Below are 19,978 nucleotides of genomic sequence, written 5' to 3'. Positions count from 1 at the left end.
ATCCAGAGAGTACCCTACCTGGGGATCCATGCCATATACAGTCACCAATTGCAGACAGTATTGTGAATGCCAAAAAGTGAGTGCTGACAGGAGCCTGATATAGCTGTCTCCTGAGAGGCTCTGCTACAGGCTAACAAATACAGAGGTTGATGCTCTCAGCCAACCATTGGACTGAGCATGTTATCCCCAGTGGAGGAGTTAGAGAAAGGACTGAATGATCTGAAGGGCTTTGCAACCCATAGGAAGAACAACATTATCAACCAACCAGGTCCCCAACCCCCAGAGCTCCCAGAGACTAAACTACCAAGGAGGAACCCATGGCTCCAGCTGCATATGAAGCAGAGGATGACCTTGTCAGGCATCAATGGGAGGAGAGGCCCTTGGTCCTGTGAAGGCTCTATGCCCCAGTGTAGGGGAAAGGCAGGGCAGGGAGGTAGGAGTGGGTTGATGGGTGAGGGAGCACCCTCATAGAAGCAGGGGGAGGGGAAATGGGTAGGGGGTTTCTGCAGGGGGCAGGCCAGGAAAGGGGATAACATTTGAAATGTAAACAAAGAAAATATCTGATTTAAAAAAAAAACTATTTCCAACAACATAGTGGTTACTGTCAATATTGTAATTGCAGGCATTTAGATGACTTTAACAGTCCATTGCAGATAGTTATTAATTGAAACATTTAAAATTATCTTTTAAATTTTTTTCTTTGAAAAAATCCATACACTATACAGTGTATTTTTATAATATCTACTCCTGGCTCTTACCTCTACTTTTCTTAGCTCTAGCCCTCTTTCCATACCCACCCCCAAACTTCTGTCTTCTTTTTGTGATACTTTAGCGAATCTAATTTGTGCTGCACAGTGGTGGGACCATCCACTAGAGCATGATCCACCTATCATGTATGCTTCTTTGAGATCTGTGGTGTAAAGAATCTGGAAAACCTGAGTTTTAAGTAGTTAGCCCATCAGTGAGCGCTCCCTCACCCCTACAGGCTACCTCAATAAGAAAAAATGAAGGCAGCTGACCATGGGCTGCCATATAAAATCACTTAAATCAGCCATGACTTTTCCCCATTGTTTCTGAGTGATGCTGTTGGGGAAGTCTGACAAATGGGGGTCTCTATAGCTTTAGAGGTCCTGGTTTACCTTACTGTCTTGGTTTGGACTTGTGCTTGGGACATTGATGGTAAGTGAGCATCACCGTAGAAAGGGTAATGATTGATTGCCTTCCATGCATGCTCCTTTTAAGGATACTTCCTTGATAAAGCAGTGTAGTGATTGCTTTCTATGGTCCTTTTCCTCCCTACAGAGCTGTGATGTTGCTATAAATTTTCTGGAAGACCAATACTTTCAGGCAAAGCAGACTTGTGAATTTACATGTTTCCTCTTTCTGCCTAATGTCTAAGTTCTCAGACATTTTCCTTTCCTATGCTTTGGTATATTTCTGTATAATGTGCCTCATTTACATAAATATTCCATGGCTCTGCATCTAAGTCTCCCTTTTCAAATCTACTGCCAATTATCTGTACTTTGATAGTTTGAAATCAGTGGTACTGTATCTCCGAAACTGACCTTCCTATGTCTAGAATCTCCATATTTCTTCTTGATGATATTGCTTTCTGTTCTTTTAATAGTATTGCCCTAACTGGTTGTGATGATACAAGTCTATATATTTCTAGTACTTGTGAAGGGGAAGCTAGTGAATAAGGAGTTCAAAGTCACCTTTGGCTATATAGCAATTTTGAGGCTAGCCTGGGCTGTAGAAACACACACACACACACACACACACACACACACACACACACACACACACACACAAATGTACTGCTCTGCCACTCTCCCATATCATCAGATGGTGATGGTCCTAAGAAGCCATGAAGACCAAGATAAAGCAAGTCTGTCATGTTTAAAGGTTCATTTTAATATCTTCCCCCCTCCCATTTCACGTAGAATCAAGATACCTTCTAGTTTTAAGATCTGACTAAATGCTAGCTTTTCCAAGGCAGAATTCTTGTGTTGTTTATTATTATTTACAAAGTTGGCTTGTCTATTGCCGTTGTTAGAAGTGGAGTTTCCTGTAGAACTGAAATACGGGTTTCTTATTTGTCTGTTTGGCTTGGAGACCTTGTCGGAGTGAGGACCATATGCGGGTTCTGGTATCCTTTCACTTTACAATGCAGTCTTTAGGCTACTGTAACAGTTAATGGCTGAAATAGACAGCACATGCAGAGGAAGCGGTAACTAGCAGATTCCAGCTTCCTGGGACAGATTGAGTAAGGTATCTGTGCCCTGGTCCTAATTACTGTTTGGGGTCAGGAAGAATTGCTTAAGTTGATGATTCAACACTTATGTGTGGGTCTCAGTAATTTTTTAGATGTTGGAGGAACCACCATAAAGTGTCCAACTGACTGAAATGTGGTGATAGGAGGCGGGAGTAAAGCTTAAAAGAATGGACTTGGAGCTAGAGAAATTACCCAAGGAACTGAAGGGGTCTGCAACTCTATAGGTGGAACAACATTATGAACTAACCAGTACTCCCAGAGCTCATGTCTTTAGCAGCATATATAACAGAAGATGGCCTAGTCAGCCATCGTTGGGAAGAGATGTCCCTTGGGCTTGCAAATTTTATATGCCCCATACAGGGGAACAGCAGGGCCAAGAATTGGGAGTGGGTGGGCAGGGAAGCAGGGTGGGGGGAGGGTATAGGGGACATTCCGGATAGCATTTGAAATGTAAATGAAGAAAATATCTAATAAAATAAGTTAAAAAAAAGAATGGACTTTCAGTATGTCTAGGTTCACTTTTTTAAAACCAGCTTTAATCTTAGATGTTGATCTATCTATCTATCTATCTATCTATCTATTTATCTATCTATCTATATTTCTTTTAAGGAAGCTCTTCCTGATTATCCTATTAGAATACCATTTTAAGCACACAAAGACATAGATGTAGAACACCTGCCTTCCTCCCCCAAACTTACCTTGTCTTCTTAATGATGGTTTATTTCCAAAGTCCAAGAACTCATAGGCCCCACTGAGTTTTGGAGGCCGCTGTAGCCTCATACTCATTGATCACATATATTTTCCATTATGGGAAGTTCATCCATTAAAAGTAACTTTTGTGGTTGGCTTCCTGGGATCTCCATGTATAGGCTAAGAGTAAGTTTTACCTGAGGGTAGATTTCCCAGCACTATAAAGCTGTGAGGAGGGTGCATTTTCTCTTTTCAGACTCCTTTCTCTCATGGTTGAAGCTGTTTTGAGTTCCTCTGGACCATATTTTCTCTTCACCTCCTCACAAAGGTTGTGGGGATAAAGTGTTCCCTTTCACACACTCCTGAATATAGCACCTTTTGTAGAATCCCAGTTCTTCAGAAGGAAAGAAATCATAGGTGATTTTACTTTTTCGTCCTTGATGTTGCTGGTTTTCACCTGTGAAATATCACATATCCATCTATGTATGTGGGAATAATTAAGCAGATGTATTTTGAGAATAATGATAATATCAAAGTCCTTTATAGGCTCTTTTTTTGTGGCAGATTGTGACTTAAAAATAATTTATTGTATAAATTATCTCTTTATGGTGTTTTACATTTTTTTTTGCTTTTTTTGAATGGATATTTTATTTATTTATTATTTCAAATGTTATCGCCTTTCCCAGTTTTCCCTCCAGAACCCCCCTATCCCATCTTCCCTCCCCCTGCTTGTATGAGGGTGGTACCACACCCATCTATCCACTTCTACCTCCCTGCCCTGGCATTCTCCTAGCCTGGGGCATCGAGTCTTCCCAGGGCAAAAGACCTCTCCTCCCATTGATGTCCAACAAGGCCATCCTCTGCTACATATGCAGCTGGAGCCATGGGTCCCTCCATGTGAACTCTTGGGTTGGTGATTTTGTCCCTTCAGATCCTTCAGTCCTTTCTCTAACTCTTCCTTGCTCAGTCTAATGGTTGGCTTAGAACATCTGCCTCTGTCTTTGTAAGGCTTATCAGCCTCTCAGGAGACAGCTCTATCAGGATCCTGTCAGCAAGCACCTCTTGGCATCTGCAGTAGTGTTTGGGCTTGGTGACTATATATGGGATGGATCCCCAGGTGGGGCAGTCTCTGGATGGCCTTTCCTTCAGTCTCTGCTCCACACTTTGTCTCTGTAACTCCTCCCTTGAGTATTATGTTCCCCCCTTCTAAGAAGGACTGAAGCAGCCACACTTTGGTATTCCTTCTTGAGCTTCATATGCTTTGTGAATTGTCTCTTGTGTATTCCAAGCTTTTGGGCTAATATCTACTTATTAGTGAGTGCATACCATGTGTGTTCTTTTGCAACTGGGTTACCTCACTCAGGATGATATTTTCTAATTCCAACCATTTGCCTAAGAATTTCATGAATTCATTGTTTTTAATAGCTGAGTTGTACTCCATTATGTAAATGTACCACATTTTCTTTATCCATTCCTCTGTTGAAGGACATCTGGGTTGTTTCCAGCTTCTAACTATTATAAATAAGCTGCTATGAACATAGTGGAGCATGTGTCCTTGTTATATGTTGGAGCATCTTTTGGGTATATGTCCAGAAGTGGTGTAGCTGGGTCCTCAGGCACTACTATTTTCTGAGGAACTGCCAGACTTATTTCCACAGTGGTTGCCATCTTGTAATCCCACCAACAATGGAGGGGTGTTTCTCTTTCTCCACATCCTTGCCAGCCAGCATCTGCTGTCACCTGATTTTTTTTTTATTAGATATTTTCTTTATTTACATTTCAAATGCTATCGCCATTCTAACTGTTGTGAGGTAGAATCTCAGGGTTCTTTTGATTTGCATTTCCTGTTGGCTAAAGATGTTGAACATTTCTTTAGGTGCTTCTTGGCCATTGTATTTTTCAGTTGAGAATTCTTTGTTTAGCTCTATACCCCATTTTTAATAGGGTTATTTGGTTCTCTGGAGTCTACCTTCTTGAGTTCTTTGTATATATCGGATATTAACCCTCTATTGGATGTAGGGTTGGTAAAGGTATTTTCCCAATATGTTGGTTGATGTTTTGTTCTATTGACAGTGTCCTCTACCTTATAGAAGCTTTGTAGTTTTATGAGGTCCCATTTGTTGATACTTGATCTTAGAGCATAAACTATTTGTGTTCTGTTCAGGAAAATTCCCCCTGTGCCCATGTGCTTGAGGCTCTTCCCCACTTTCTTTTCTATTAGTTTCAGTGTAACTGGTTTGAGGTCCTTGATCCCCTTGTACTTGAGCTTTTTACAAGGAGATAAGAATGTATTAATTTGCATTCTTCTAAATGCTGACCTCCAGTTGAACCAGCACCATTAGTTGACAATGCTGTCCTTTTTCTACTGGATGATTTTAGCTTCTTTGTCAAAGATCAAGAGACCATAGTTGTGTGGGTTCATTCTGGGTCTTCAACTCTATTCCATTGATCATCCTGCTTGTCACTGTTCCAATAGCATGTAGTTTTTGTTTATTTTTTTATCACTATTGCTCTGTAGTACAGCTTGAGGTCAGGGATGGCAGGGATGTTGATTCCCCCAGTAGTTCTTTTATTGTTGAGATATTTTTCGCTATCCTGGGTTTTTTGTTATTCCAGATGAATTTGCAAATGGCTCTTTGTAACTCTATGAAGAATTGAGTTGAAGTGTTTTGTTTGTTTGTTTGTTTGTTTTCGAGACAGCGTTTCTCTGTATAGCCCTGACTGTCCTGGAACTCACTTTGTAGACCAGGCTGGCCTTGAGCTCAGCAATCTGCCTGCCTCTGCCTCCTGAGTGCTGGGAAGTTGAAATTTTGATGGAGATTATATTGAATCTATAGATTGCCTTCAACAAGATGGCCAGTTTTACTATATTAATCCTGCCAATCCTTCAGCATGGTGATCTTTCCATTTATGAGGTCTTTGATTTCTTTCTTCTGAGACTTGAAGTTGTTGTCATACTGATCTTTCACTTTCTTGGTTAAACACTAAAGTATTTTATATTATTTGTGACTATTTTGAAGGGTGTCCTTTCCCTAATTTCTTTCTCAGCTTGTTTATCCTTTGAGTAGAGGAAGGCTACCAATGTGTTGGACTTGATTTTTATCCAGCCACTTTGCTGAGGTAATTTATCAAGTTTAGGAATTCTCTGGTCGAATTTTTGGGGTCACTTAAGTATAGTGCCATATCATTTGGAAATAATATGTTGACTTCTTCTTTTCCAATTTGTATTCCTTTGACCTCCTTTTGTTGTCTTATTGCTCTGGATAGAACTTTGTTTACTATATTGAATAGTTTGGGGGAGAGTGGGCAGCCTTGTTTAGTCCCTGATTTTAGTGGGATTGCTTCAAGTTTCTTTCCATTTAGTTGAATGTTGGCTACTGGTTTGCTGTATATTGATTTTACTATGTTTAGTTATGGGCCTTGAATTCTTGATTTCTCCAAAACTTTTACCTTGATGTGGTGTAGCATGTTGTCAGATACTTTTTCAGCATCTAGTGAGATTCTCATGTGTTTTTTTCCCCCTTTGAGTTTGTTTATATAGTGGATTACGTTGATGGATTTTCATATATTTAACCGTACCTGTATCCCCTGGGATGAAGCCTACTTGATTTTGATGGATGATTGTTTTGATGTGTTCTTGGATTTGGTTTTCAAGAATTTTATTGAGTATTTTAGCATTGATATTCATAAGTGTGAAGTTCTCTTTCTTTTCATACTTGTGGCTTAATAGAATGAATTGGGTAATGTTCCTTCTGTTTCTATTTTGTGGAATAGTTTGGAGAGTGTTGGTTTTAGGTCTTCTTTGAAGGTCTGATAGAACTTTGCACTAAACCCATTTTTTTTTTTTTTTTTTGGTTGGGAGACATTTAATGACTGCTTCTATTTATTGAGGGGTTATGGGACTACTTATATGTGTTTTTCTGGCCATAATTTAACTTTAGTATTTGGGATCTGTCTATGAAATTGTCCATTTCATCCAGATTTTCCAGTTGTGTTGAGTATAGGCTTTTGTAGTAGGATCTGACGATGTTTTGGATTTCCTGGGTTTCTGTTGTTATGTCTTCCTTTTTATTTCAGGTTTTGTTAATTTGAACACTTTCTCTGTGTCCTCTGTTTAGTTTGGCTAAGGGTTGATTTATCTTGTTGATTTTCCTAAAGAATCAGCCCCTGGTTTGGTTGATTCTTTTTATAGTTCATTTTTTTCTATTTGGTTGATTTCAGTCCTAAGCTTGATTATTTCCTACCATCTCCTCCTCTTGGGTGTATTTGCTTCTTTTTGTTCTAGAGCTTTCAGATGTGCTATTAAGTTGCTAGTGTATGCTCTCTTCAGTTTCTTTTTGGAGACACTCAGAGCTATGAGTTTTCCTCTTAGGACTGCTTTCATTGTGTCTCATAAGTTTGGGTATGTTGTACCTTCATTTTCATTAANTTTAAAAAGTCTTTATAATTTCTTTCTTTATTTCTTCCTTTACCAGGTTATCATTGAGTAGAATGTTGTACAGCTTCTTGGCTTTCTATTGTTTTTGTTGTTATTGAAGCTCAGCCTTAATCCTTGGTGATCTGATAAGATGCATGGGATTATTTCAATCTTTTTGTATGTCTTGAGGCCTGTTTTTTCTCAGATTATATGGCCAGTTTTGGAGAAGGTACCATGAGGTGCTGAGAAGAAGGTATATTATTTTGATTTAGGATGAAATAGTCTATAACTATCTGTTAAATCCATTAGGTCCATAACTTCTGTTAGTTTCACTCTGTCTTTGTTTAGTTTTTGTTTTCATGATCTGTTCATTGATNAGAGTGGGGTGTTGAAGTCCCCCACAATTATTGTGTGAGGTGTAATGCGTGCTTTGAGCTTTAGTAAAGTTTCTTTTATGAAGGTGGGTGCCCTTGCCTTTGGGGCATAGATGTTCAGAATTGAGAATTCTTCTTGGTAGATTTTTCCATTGATGAGTATGAAGTGTCCTTTCTTATCTGTTTTAATAACTTTTGGTTGAAAGTCGATTTTATTTGATATTTGAAGGCTACTCCAGCTTGTTTCTTGGGACCATCTGCTTGGAAAATTATTTTCCAGCCTTTTACTCTGAGGTAGTTTTAGTCTTTGACCCTGAGGTGCACTTCCTGTATGCAGCAAAATGCTGGGTCCTGCTTATGTATCCATTTATTTAGTCTATATGTCTTTTTATTGGGGAATTGAGTCCATTGGTGTTAAGAGATATTAAGGAAAAGTGATTGTTACTTCCTGTATTTTTGTTGTTAGAGATGGATTTATGTTTGTGTGGATATCTTCTTTTGGGTTTGTTGAAAGCAGATTACTTTCTTGCTTTTTATAGGGTGTAGTTTCCCTCCTCGTGTTGGAGGTTTCTGTCTATTATCCTTTGTGGGACTGGATTTGTGAAAGATATTGTGTAAATTTGGTTTTGTCTGTGAATATCTTGGTTTCTCCATCTCTGGTAATTGAGAGTTTTGCTGGGTATAGTAGTCTGGGCTGGAATTTGTGTTCTCTTAGGGTCTGTATGACATCTGCCCAGGATCTTCTGGCTTTCATTGTCTCTGGTGAGAAGTCTGGTGTAATTCTGATAGGTCTGCTTTTATATTTTACTTGACCTTTTTCTTTTACTGCTTTTAGTATTCTTTCTTTGTTTTGTGCATTGGGTGTTTTGATTATTATGTGATGGGAGAAATTTCTTTTCTGGTCCAAACTATTTGGAGTTCTGTAGGCTTCTTTAATGTTCATGGGCATCTCTTTCTTTAGGTTAGGGAAGTTTTCTTCTATAATTTTGTTGAAGATATTTACTGGCCCTTTCAGTTGGAAATCTTTACTCTCTTCTATACCTATTATCCTTAGGTTTGATCTTCTCATTGTGTCCTGGATTTCCTGAATGTTTTGGGTTAGGAGCTTTTTGCAGTGCGCATTTCCTTTGCCTCTTGTGTCAATGTTTTCTATGGTATCTTCTGCACCTGAGATTCTCTCCTCCATCTCTTGTATTCTGTTGGTGATGCTTGCATCTATGACTCNTGATCTCTTTTCTAGGTTTTCTTTCTCCAGGGTTATCTTCTTTTATGATTTCTTTATTGCTTCTATTTCCATTTTTAGATCCTGGATAGTTTTGTTAAATTACTTCACCTGTTTGATTGTGTTTTCCTGTCATTCTTTAAGGGATTTTAGTGTTTCCTCTTTAAGGGTTTCTACCTTTTTTACCTGTGTTCTCCTGCATTTCATTAAGGGAGGTTTTTTGTTTGTTTGTTTTGTTTTGTTTTTTAATGCACTTCTTAAAGTCCTCTATCATTATGAGATGTAATTTTAATTATGAATCTTGCTTTTCCAGTTTGGTATGGTATTCAGGACTTGTTGCAGTGGGTGAACTGGGTTCTGATGATGCCAAGTAGCCTTGGTTTCTGTTGCATGTGTTCTTGTGCTTACCTCTTGCCATCTGGTTATCTCAAGTTCTACCTGCTTTTGCTGTCTCTGAGTGGGGTTTTTCCCTTCTTTGGGCCTGTGAACCTGTGATCTTGGGTGTGTCAGCACTCCTTGAGAGTCCAGCTCTCTACAGGTGGGTTTTTTGTAAGGAGGGCAATGGGACACCCTTAGCTCCAGGGTGCAGATGGAGACCAGAAGTATTCTGTCCTCAGCTGATCTGCTGTTCCTGTGCCCTTTTCACTTCTGTTGGGTTCCTTTTTGACAGTTATTGGAGCAAAAGTGGAGGTCTCATCTGTAGGCTTAGGAGTGAGAGCACTCCTGGGAGAACAGCTCTCTCTGGGCTGGATTTGGGTGTGGAGGGCTGTGGGCCAGCCTTAGCTGTGGGACACAGATGGAAACCAGTCATAAGCTCTTTTTAAAACTATGTTACTCTTGACAGAAAATTAGCTGTTTCTTGAAGTTAATGCACACTTGACATTTTCTCATGTGTATTTTTCTGCAGTGGATATAAGTTGTTCTCAGGACTGGGTGATGGTCATTGTTAGTGCAACTTCCCAGAACAGAAGAAACCCATATGTTTTTGCTGATGAATTATTTCTGGGACATGGCTGCCCTGCAACTAAAATACACACATATCAATATGATTTCATATACCCTGTTTTTCACTGTGGCATCAGGTCAAAGGTGAGAACTTTATAGTACTGTCTGTAAAAGTAACAAGTGCCTATTTGCTTACTGTTAACATTATGGTCCTTTAACTGACCCATATCCATGATTCTGCTGGTAATAACCAATGACTATAGTATATTAGACTCCCACATGTATTCCTCCCCAATTATTGGGTTAATTTCAGGCCCAGAAATTTGTAGCACAGATCTTCAGACTCATAATGCAGGCAATGATTTTAAATAATTTAAAAAGATTCTAGTCTATTTCACAAAATCTTGGCAAGAAGTTATTAAGCAAAATTTCATTTTTGCTTATCTATCTTTGTGCATGAATATCTACAGGTATGCATGAAGGCCAAAAGAGGACTTTGGATTCCCTGGAGTTACAGACAGTTGTAGGCCACCTGATGTGGGTGCTTGGAACCCAAATTAAATTCTCTGCAAGAGCCTCAAGCACTTCTATTCACTGATCCATCTTCCTAGCCCCTTCACAAATAATTTTAAATTGTATTAATGCTTCTAATGTTCCAGATCACCAGTCCTGGCAATGCATGCTATATCAAATGTTCAATTCAATAGTCAATTCAGTTAAGTCATCTGAAATTTACCCATGCTCCATTAGGATGTGTGCCTACACGGGAGTGAATTTTAGTTTGAGTTATATATCTGTTAGCTATTCAGCTAAGGATATATTAAAACTGTAATTTTATTCTGGGACATTGTTTCCCGATAGATTTTTAAAGTTTATATTTATACTATAGTAATATTTTGGAGCTCACTGACTGTCTTATCACTTGTGATAGGGCATTGCATTTGGAAAATTAGGCACCTGGAGCTTCAGATGGGGGTTGTACAATTTGCCCAGGTGTGATTAATGAGCTAGTGAAATTTTACTAATAAGTAAGACTGATTTCCCTCCAGAATCTGTGCTTTAAACCATTTTTAAAAAATATATATTTGGTTTTAAATTGTGTTACTAAAAAACTGCTGAGGGCTGAAGAAATCATTCTGTGGGTAAGAGTGCTGTCTCTGCAAACATCAGAACCTGAATTTGAAAGCCCTCAAACCATGTGAAAAGGAAGGTGTGTCTGTAGAGGCCTGTTATCCTAGCACTGGGGAACAGAGATGGGTGGATGCTGAGGGCCTACTGGCCAGCAAGCCTGGTCCAAATGGTGAGCTTCTGATTTCATGAAAGACCATGCCTGGAAGCAATAAGTTGGAGCATAATAGAGGAAAATATATACATTATGCTCTGGCCTCTGCATATTTACAAATGGATGGGTACATCCACACACTTATGTGAATCTAGTATATGAGGGCCATGTGCAAACACAAGGAAACAATACAGTCATGTGTGAGTATAGGTGCATGAGTACATATGTGCACACACACACACACACACACACACACACACACACGAGCAGGGAGATGTGACAGAGTTCCAAAGAGAAAGATGGAGAGTCAGAGAGACAAAGGCACTCAGAAACAACTACTGAATGCTTTTCATTGATATTCTATTAGAAAGACTGTTAAGTGACAGGTTACTTCTGTGTCTTAGGATGCTCCTGTCTAAAAGTACTTTCAGTTCACTCTTACAGTGCTCCTTTTCTGTCCCATTGTTAAGTGACTGGAACTTCACATGCACCTGAGAATGACAGAAATAGTGATGATTTCTGTTTCATGTTTTCTTCTATGAATGACTCTTCTGTTGCTAGGATACCTTCCTCCTAACCAGTGTGATTTCCTAGGTTATCTCAAAAGAAACCATCTGTTTTGAAACTGAGATGTACTTTCGTCCAAGGAATCATTGTTTGGAACTTCAGATAGTCCCTTTGCAGTGTTCTGCCTCTCGGTGAGTCCTGCGGATCGCTCTCCTTTAAGCTGCTCTTACAGAAACGGAGAATTTGGAGATGATGTCCTTACTTGCCTATGAGAATAGTTCAAACACTATTCAGTAGATACCTTAATAATTTACATTTCTAGGGGTTGGGAATTTAGCTCAGTGTTAGAGCGCTCGCCTTGGCAAGCACAAGGCCCTGGGTTCGATCCTCAGCTCTGGAAAAAAAAATTACATTTCTAAAAGTTAAATATATTACTTAATTTTAGAATCAAAACACTATGGACTTGAAAGGGTCTAACACGTAGTCTAATAGTCAGAGATTATTTTACAGTTTTGTAGTTTACAGCTACAAATCAAGATAAAATATTCTATCACCTCAATAAATAGAAGAATTAGGCATTCACACACACACACACACACATTAATTTGGGAATCTGAAATTTAGTTTGTTTTATATTTGTTTATTTATTTAATTATTTTGTGTATATTTGTGGGTGCATATGCCACAGTGTTTGTATGGAGGTCAGTGGACAAGTTGTGGGAATTGTTGCTCAGTTTCCAACCTGTGGTGTCTCTGGGAATTGAACTTGGGTCATAAGACTATCTGGCATGAACCTTTACCTGCTAAGCCACTGGTCCATGACATCAATGTATTTTGCTGTTAACTCATTTATAGTACAGTTCTTGTAATAAACTTTTTTAAGTTATGAGACTGCATGGCTAAAATGTGAGTGAAAACAAACCATTTTAATAGGAACTAGTAGAGAATGAAGAAGGGCTCATTCACCTGTTTGTTTAAATCACTTGTTTGCAATTTTATGGAACTAATATTGGATCCAGACAGTGCCCTATAGGAACTTTGAGATGAAATGCAATAGCATCCTGATATACTATTTGCCATGTTGTAGAAATGTTTATATTGAATATTAAAAATTCTTAGGGGCAAGTGTAGAAATCATAAAGCAACTTATAACCTTGTCTAATATATAAAAATACTTGATATTAAAAAGAATTTAGAGCTTAGAGTAAACGTGTAATATATTTTAATGTGGCAAATCATATGTTTTTTTGTTTGTTTTACTGTGATAAAATACACATAAGATAAAATTTACCATCATTACCACCCTTATGTGTGGATTTCAGTGGCAGAAAATATATTTACCTTGGTAGTATTTATGACCTTCCATATAACTATTTTTCTAAGGTAAACTAGATTGAAGGATTTAATGACATTCTGGGGTGTACCAGAACCCCAAAGTAGAGCCAAACTTGATTAAGTCATATAGACATACATGCATATGCATACATAAATGTATCATCTTTTGTATATACCACTAAACGCTGGTTGTAATGTGGAGTTTTGACCATTGTCTCATAGCTAGTGCTTCTTCAGAGGCCGCCATAATAACAGAGATGAATGGGCATTCCTCTGTCAACAATAATTACTCTCTTGGTTTTGACCTACCTACCTAAGGAAAAGTGATGGCAAAGGACTAGGAAGAAGACTCAGAGAATAAGAGTGCTTAAAGCTTTTGCAGATGTCCTAGGTTCATTTCCTAGCACCCACATGATGGTTCACAGCCATCAATCTCTGCTGTTTCAGGGGTCTTAAATCTTCTGATTTCCTGAGTCACCAAGGCGTGAACATGGTATGCATACATACCTGCAGGCAAAAATTTCTTACTGATAAAATAAATAAATCTAAAATAAAAAAAAAAAAGATGACTAGTCAGACAAACAGACATGAGTAGAGCTTTGGGGCATAGACTTTAAAATTGCAAACATACATCCATTCATTCACCTTCAGAAATCCAACGGAGTTACTGACTGGAAACTCCAGTAGGTAGACCTGTCTTGAACTTGCACAGATTCTGTTGTCTCTGACTTCCAAGTTATCAGGTTGATGATGTAATGGTGTTTAATATAGATAAGAATAATTTGATTCCAAGTTTTGACTTGGAAAGCTATGGCACCAAGAACTCCAATCTTGATTCTCTCTGTTCCCCTTTTCTTTAGGAAGTCTGTGTGGCTTATGCCAGTGTCTACTGAGGAGGACCCCCCAATAGATAAGAGTCCCTTTATGACTGATTTTGAAGCTACGCCAGAAGAGTTGGGGTTATTAAATGTTTACCAAGCTGGTTCCTCCCAGAATAGGAGATAGGGACAGTGCTGGCACCACAAATTTCACTGTAAGACAACCTTTTTTCTTTCAGTAAGAAAAAAACCCTGGCATAATTTTCTCCTTAGATATCTCATTCCTATCCACCAATGAAATAAAGGTTCTGCTTATGAAGATGCATTCTTTGATTATTTTACTCCTGTGTATGGCTTGTAAATTAGACGTTATCTACTAGGCAATTTATATTAGTCATTTAAATGTTCTCTTTTGTTTTAATGTTTCTCTTTTGTACCTAGATTCAAGACTATGTCCTTAATGGCAAATTTGAATGTTTAATGTTTATTTTTTAAAGTGTGCTGCTGGTGGCGGTGGTGTGCATGCACGCTGGTGGCGGTGGTGTGCACGCACGCACACACAGACCATGATGCTTGCAGAGAGGGCAGAGGACAACCTGTGGGAGTTGACTCTTCTCTTCAACTATGTGAGCCTCAGGGTTAGAACTCAGGTTGTCAGGACAGGTGGTAGGCGCCTTCAACTGCTTATCTATCCTACCGGCCCACTCGTTTTGATCCAACGGAAAGATGTTTTAAATGTTTTCAGTAAGAATAATGAACAGGGAAGAGGTGTGTTAATGCATCAGAATAGAAACTTTGGGCCTAGTTTACATTTTAACAGCTAACAAGCTAGGAAAAATAAATAGTCTCATGTTTGCAGATACTTTAATGACGGTTAGTGTTCTAACTCAAAAAGTGTTGTATTCTAAAACTAATTTACGGCGACAGCATACTCAGATGACAAATCTATGAGAAAATTCAATCCACAGTTTGAATTTATGCAACTATTCCCATCACTGAAGTTTGATATCAGATATCTCCTCTCCCTCAGTAATGTTTCATCTGCATTTGTAACAACTAACCAAGCTTGGCAGGCCTGGACTCATCCTGTGGTTCAGTCCTCTGGACGATTTTTTTTATTTTTATTGCTAAGTACTTCTATGATTTTCCCTCTCAACAGAGAGCCTGCACTCAGAGCACAAGCCCGTTAGCACGGAGACGATGCCTGTGAAGCTTTGAGACAAATATATCTTCCTTGGAGTGTGTTTATTGAGGAGTTTCTCATGGCAGTGGAAAAGCTGACTAATAGAGGAAGTGGTGTGGAATTTCTCCTTTCAACATTCTTAGGGCACAAGGTGAACAGTTCAGGAACAGCCAGACTTCAGGAAGATGATTCTAAAACATATCCTGGTGCCTGATCTCATAGGCCAGTTGGTTAGACTCAGGTGGGGAAGCATGTATCTTGAATTGTACATGGTGGTTTAAGGATGAGCCAGGAACAAATCCAGTTCCCTTCTTCATTTCACCAATTATGTAAGCTTCTTTCTCATGGCCATAGTTTTTCTATCAAAGAAATAAGTGCTGGTTTAAAGCATACAGAGGTATGCTTTGATCTTTAAAATGTCACTTCGTGTGACTGAAGTAATATGTCTTCTGTCCTTTGAACCTGTTTGTAGTGCCTGCTGAAATGGGTGCTCCCATTTTCAGCTCAGCTGAAACCTCAAGTACCATTTATGACTTTTCAGCTCTAAATTAGAAAAAACAAAACAAAACAAAAAAGCCAGAACAAACCTTAGCTTTGCCCCACAGTCTTGTGCTTCTCCCTTCGTCCTCTAAATCATGTTCTTGTCACTTTTTTCTTTTGTGCTATCCCACCTGCAATGGCTTTTGTTGAAACAGTACTCGGGTGGTGGTGGTGGTGGTGGTGGTGGTGGTGGTGGCGGCAGTAGTGGTGCTGTGGGAGCAGAGGTGCTGGTGTGTTCTGCCTTTTGCCACAATCCTTTCCACCAATTCCTTGTGATTTCTGTTCAGGTCTCTCTTTCACGGGTTCCTGTACTTGGCTCTGGGCTTTGAAGTCAGCCTTGATTATAGGGCCGGTGCTGAGTTCTGCTTGTCTAATCTCCAAAATCGCTCACCCCCAAACTGTTACTCCGTTGTAGTGTCATGCCCATGTGCTTCCTCTTCCATGTACTGTTTCCACCCAGGACCTGGTATTTACAACTCCTCGGACCTTACTTTTCATCTTTTTTCCCTTCCATGGACTCTCCACCTTACCTTTTTCTTGATATCACTCAGGCAGGTACATGAACATGACAGGTGTTTCTTATGAGATTGTAGCAATGAGGAACAAAGGGCTGGAAACTAGAATCAAGTTCATCCTTATTACATAGGTGCAGAGAAGTTGGTAAAATTTTGTGCATGGGCTGGTTGTGTACTTCTTTTGGTAGAGTGCTTGTTCGCTATTCCCAGAACACAGACTTGAATCCCCAGGACTGTAAAAATGAATGTGAAGATGCATGCCTATAATTTGAGAACCTGCTGAGGGAGCAGGCTCAAAAGCTCAAGGTTGTACTTTATTCTTATTCTTATTATTTTGGATATTTTATTTATTTACATTTCAAATGTTATCTCCTTTACCAATTCCCCACACCCAGAAAATCCCTATCCCATCTTCCTCCTCCTGCTTCTATGAAGGTGTGCCTCACCCACCCACCCACTCCTGCCTCCCAGCTCTCATTCCCCTACATGGGGACATTGAGCCTTCCCCGGACGAAGGGCTTCTTCTACCATTAATGCCCCACAAGACCATCCTCTGCTACATGCATGGCTAGAGCCATGGGCCCCTCCATGTATACTTCTTGGTTGGTTGTTTAGACTCTGGGAGCTCTGTTCGGTTGATATTTTTGTTCTTCCCCTGGGGTGGCAAACCCCTTCAGTCCTTTCTCTAACTCCTCCATTGGGGACCCCTTGCTCAATCTAATGGTTGGCTGCAGATATCTGCCTCTGTATATATCAGGCTCTGGCAAAGCCTCTCAGGAGACAGCTATATCAGGCTCCTGTCAGCATGCACTATTTAGCAGCCACAATAGTGACTGGGATTGGTGACTGTATATGGGATGGATCTCCAGGTAGGGCAGTCTCTGGATGGCCTTTCCTCCACACTTTGTCTCTGTATTTGCTCCTGTGAGTGTTTTGTTACTCCTTTCAGAAGCTAGAAAAAACCCAGATGTCCCTCAACAGAGGAATGGATACAGGGAATGTGGTAATTTACATAATGGAGTACTACTCAGCTATTAAAAACAATGAATTAATGAAATTCTTAGACAAATGGATGGAACTAGAAAATATCATCTTGAGTGAAGTAACCAAATCACAAAAGAACACACATGGTATGCACTCACTGATAAGTGGATATTAGCCCAAAAGCTTGGAATACCCAAAATACAATTCACAGACCACATGAAGCTCAAGAAGAAGGAAGACCAAAGTATGGGTGCTTTAGTCCTTCTTAGAAGGGGTAACAAAATACTCAAGGTTCTTAATTCCACAGTGAATCTGAGGCTAGCTTGAGCTCTATGAGATCCTGTGTCATAACAAGAGGTTATGTTTGTATCCTAGGACTTTATAGAATGTAGAATTCAGTAGGAATCCAACTGCTGTATGATCATTTTAACAACAGTTAAGATCTAAGAGGAGAAGAGCTTAAGGTGGAATTTGTAATTGAAAAACTAAACTAAAAGGCAAAGAGTAGAAATATTTACAGAACGGCTAGGGGAAGAATGTAAAGTCACATGTGTAACTAATTGAGATTAGCATAGACAAAAGGATCATGGACGATGGGAGAGAAGCCCACAAAGGATTTTGAAGTTTCTCAAAGCTGCCTTTTAAAGCCCAGAACTCTTGAAAAACAGAATGCTTTGGGAAGATGGATGCAAGATAGACTCCAAGTGCTCCCTGACAAAGCTCTTTTTTTTTAAAAAAAATTACTTTATTAGATATTTTCTTCATTTACATTTCAAATGCTATCCCGAATGTCCCCTATACCCTCCCCCTGCCCTGCTTCCCTACCCACTCACTCCCACTACTTGGCCCTGGCCTTCCCCTGTATGGGGTATATAAAGTTTGTAAGATCAAAGGACCTCTTTTCCCAATGATGGCTGACTAGGCCATCTTCTGCTATATATGCAGCTAGAGACACGAGCTCTGGGGCTACTGATTAGTTCATATTGTTGTTCCGCCTATAGGGTTGCAGACCCCTTCAGCTCCTTGGGTAATTTCTCTAGCTCCTCCACTGGGGTCCCTGTGTTCTATCCTATAGATGACTGTGGGCATCCACTTCTGTATTTGCCAGGCACTGGCATAGCCTCACGAGAGATAGCTATATCAGGGTCCTTTCAGCAAAATCTTGCTGGTATATGCAACAGTGTCAGCGTTTGGTGGCTGATTATGGGATGGACCCCTGGGTGGGGCAGTCTCTGGATGCCTGACAAAGCTCTTAAATGCAACTAATATTCCAGAATAGCACTACCCAGATGCTTTAGCCATGGATCACGTAAGCCTGTCAGTTTGCCTGCCCCAGAGAAGGTACAAGATGTGAACCTTGGTATCACCCACCTGTCACCAGTTCTTTAGATGTGTAAGATGCAAGAGCTATAAGGCGATTTCTTAGATTTTAAAGACTATTGCAGACACTTTATATGTCTAGGCAGAAAACTGTTGTAGAAGTAAAGCCCTCACAGAGACCATATATAAGAAAAAGCCATTTCCACCATGCAAAACTATCTTCTAGCCTTGGAGGGCTTCAGACATAGGGTCCCAGCCTAAGCTGAAGCCTCAGATGATCCCCGAAAGCCACTGGGGTACAGTGGGTCAAGGTAAGACCCTGGAGGACTGCCATTCATCTGGGTACTCCTAGAACATGGAGCATGGGCTGATGTTATCATTGTTAACATTAGAGTGAGGTCTAGTCAGAATCATTCCTAATAGAGGATGAAGTTTGCATTTTTTAAAAATTGCTATGACAACAAAACAAAACAAAACCAGACTAAATAAATGTAGAAAAACTTTATTCCTATTTCCAATTTGAAGGGAGGGGTGGTGACAAGGGCTGCTCTGGCCCCGCCAGCAGAGCGTGTGATAGGCTGGTCACACTTTCCTCAGTCAGGAAGCAAACAGAGATGAGTGCCCACCCAGCTCATGGTCCCCTCCTCATCCAGCCCAAAGCCATGATATTTTGAGTCCCATATTCACGATTCATCTTTCAAGTTAAACGCTTATGGAAACTCTCTCACAGAGGTAACCAGAGTCATAATTCATTTCCCAGGCGACCCTAAGTGACTAACTATGAGTGTCTGCCCTCTGCTTTCTCTCAGGTGTTCTCCCTCGCTCCTATTCTATGGCGTGACATGAAGGCCCTCAGCAGTGCCAGTGTTCTTGCACAGGACTTCTCAGAGTCTATGGCCATGAGGAAAATAAACTCTTCTTCTTTATAACCCACCCTGTCAGTGGTATTCTCTTACACCATCAGACAACAGACTAATACAACTGGATAAATATGAGGGAATCTGATTATCTTCTCTATGTCAGTTTTGTCTTTCATTATATTGATTCTGTAGTGGTATTTAGGTCATGGGTTATCCCAAGGATGGAAGAAATGGATGCAACCTGAAGCAAATTGAACAGCAAGTGGTAGTTGATATAATAGTAAAAACAATATATTTAAATTACCATTATATTAATTTATGACAAATGAACTAACTTTGCTTGACCTGAGAGGATTAAACATTATCAAGTCTATAAAAACAGTTTTAGCAACATCTCTGATGCGTTATGTAAACTCAGTCCCTTAATGGCCACAGTATGTTGTCCCCCCCCCCTCCCAAGACTATTCAATTCTGCCTGGCTTCACCTTTTATTACATAGCTAGACCTATTCTCCGCCCCCCATCCCACTCTACCTTCCCACTGACTTAGCCCCTTGTTCTGCTTTTATTTCTTGCTCCAATAATGTGTGAAGCAACATCTTAGAGCCAGATGCTGATGGCTCCATATACCAGCTTCCTTCTTTATGGCATACTTGGGGAAGTGGGTAGGCCATTAGTGCCCTCAAATAGGAGTGTTATTAGCACACCTTTC

The 19,978-nt window shown here is 39.8% G+C and overlaps 1 protein-coding gene across 1 annotated transcript; it reads left to right on the top strand.

Moving 5' to 3' along the window:
* The first annotated feature begins 1,071 nt into the window (after nucleotides 1–1,071).
* Nucleotides 1,072–14,184, top strand: Oosp2 (oocyte secreted protein 2). Its single transcript, XM_021222093.1, has 4 exons — nucleotides 1,072–1,179; nucleotides 9,886–10,067; nucleotides 11,800–11,903; nucleotides 13,908–14,184. Exons 1-4 carry the CDS (start codon nucleotides 1,104–1,106, stop codon nucleotides 14,050–14,052), a joined length of 507 nt encoding a protein of 168 aa, XP_021077752.1. The 5' UTR covers nucleotides 1,072–1,103; the 3' UTR covers nucleotides 14,053–14,184.
* The last annotated feature ends 5,794 nt before the right edge of the window (nucleotides 14,185–19,978 follow it).

Source organism: Mus pahari, chromosome 1 (assembly GCF_900095145.1).
Source record: "Mus pahari chromosome 1, PAHARI_EIJ_v1.1, whole genome shotgun sequence".
In the NCBI taxonomy this organism is placed as follows: Eukaryota; Metazoa; Chordata; class Mammalia; order Rodentia; family Muridae; genus Mus; species Mus pahari.
The sequence above is the reverse complement of the archived record's forward strand: the minus strand, read 5'-3'. Positions and strand labels throughout refer to the sequence as shown.

Excerpts from the sequence above, each read along its gene's own strand:
- Oosp2 (XM_021222093.1), top strand. The coding sequence starts at position 1,104 with ATGGGGGTCTCTATAGCTTTAGAGGTCCTGGTTTACCTTACTGTCTTG. Across the intron at positions 1,180-9,885 it reads TTGTGCTTGGGACATTGATG|TGGATATAAGTTGTTCTCAG; the intron begins GTAAGTGAGCAT and ends ATTTTTCTGCAG. Across the intron at positions 11,904-13,907 it reads TTGCAGTGTTCTGCCTCTCG|GAAGTCTGTGTGGCTTATGC; the intron begins GTGAGTCCTGCG and ends CCTTTTCTTTAG.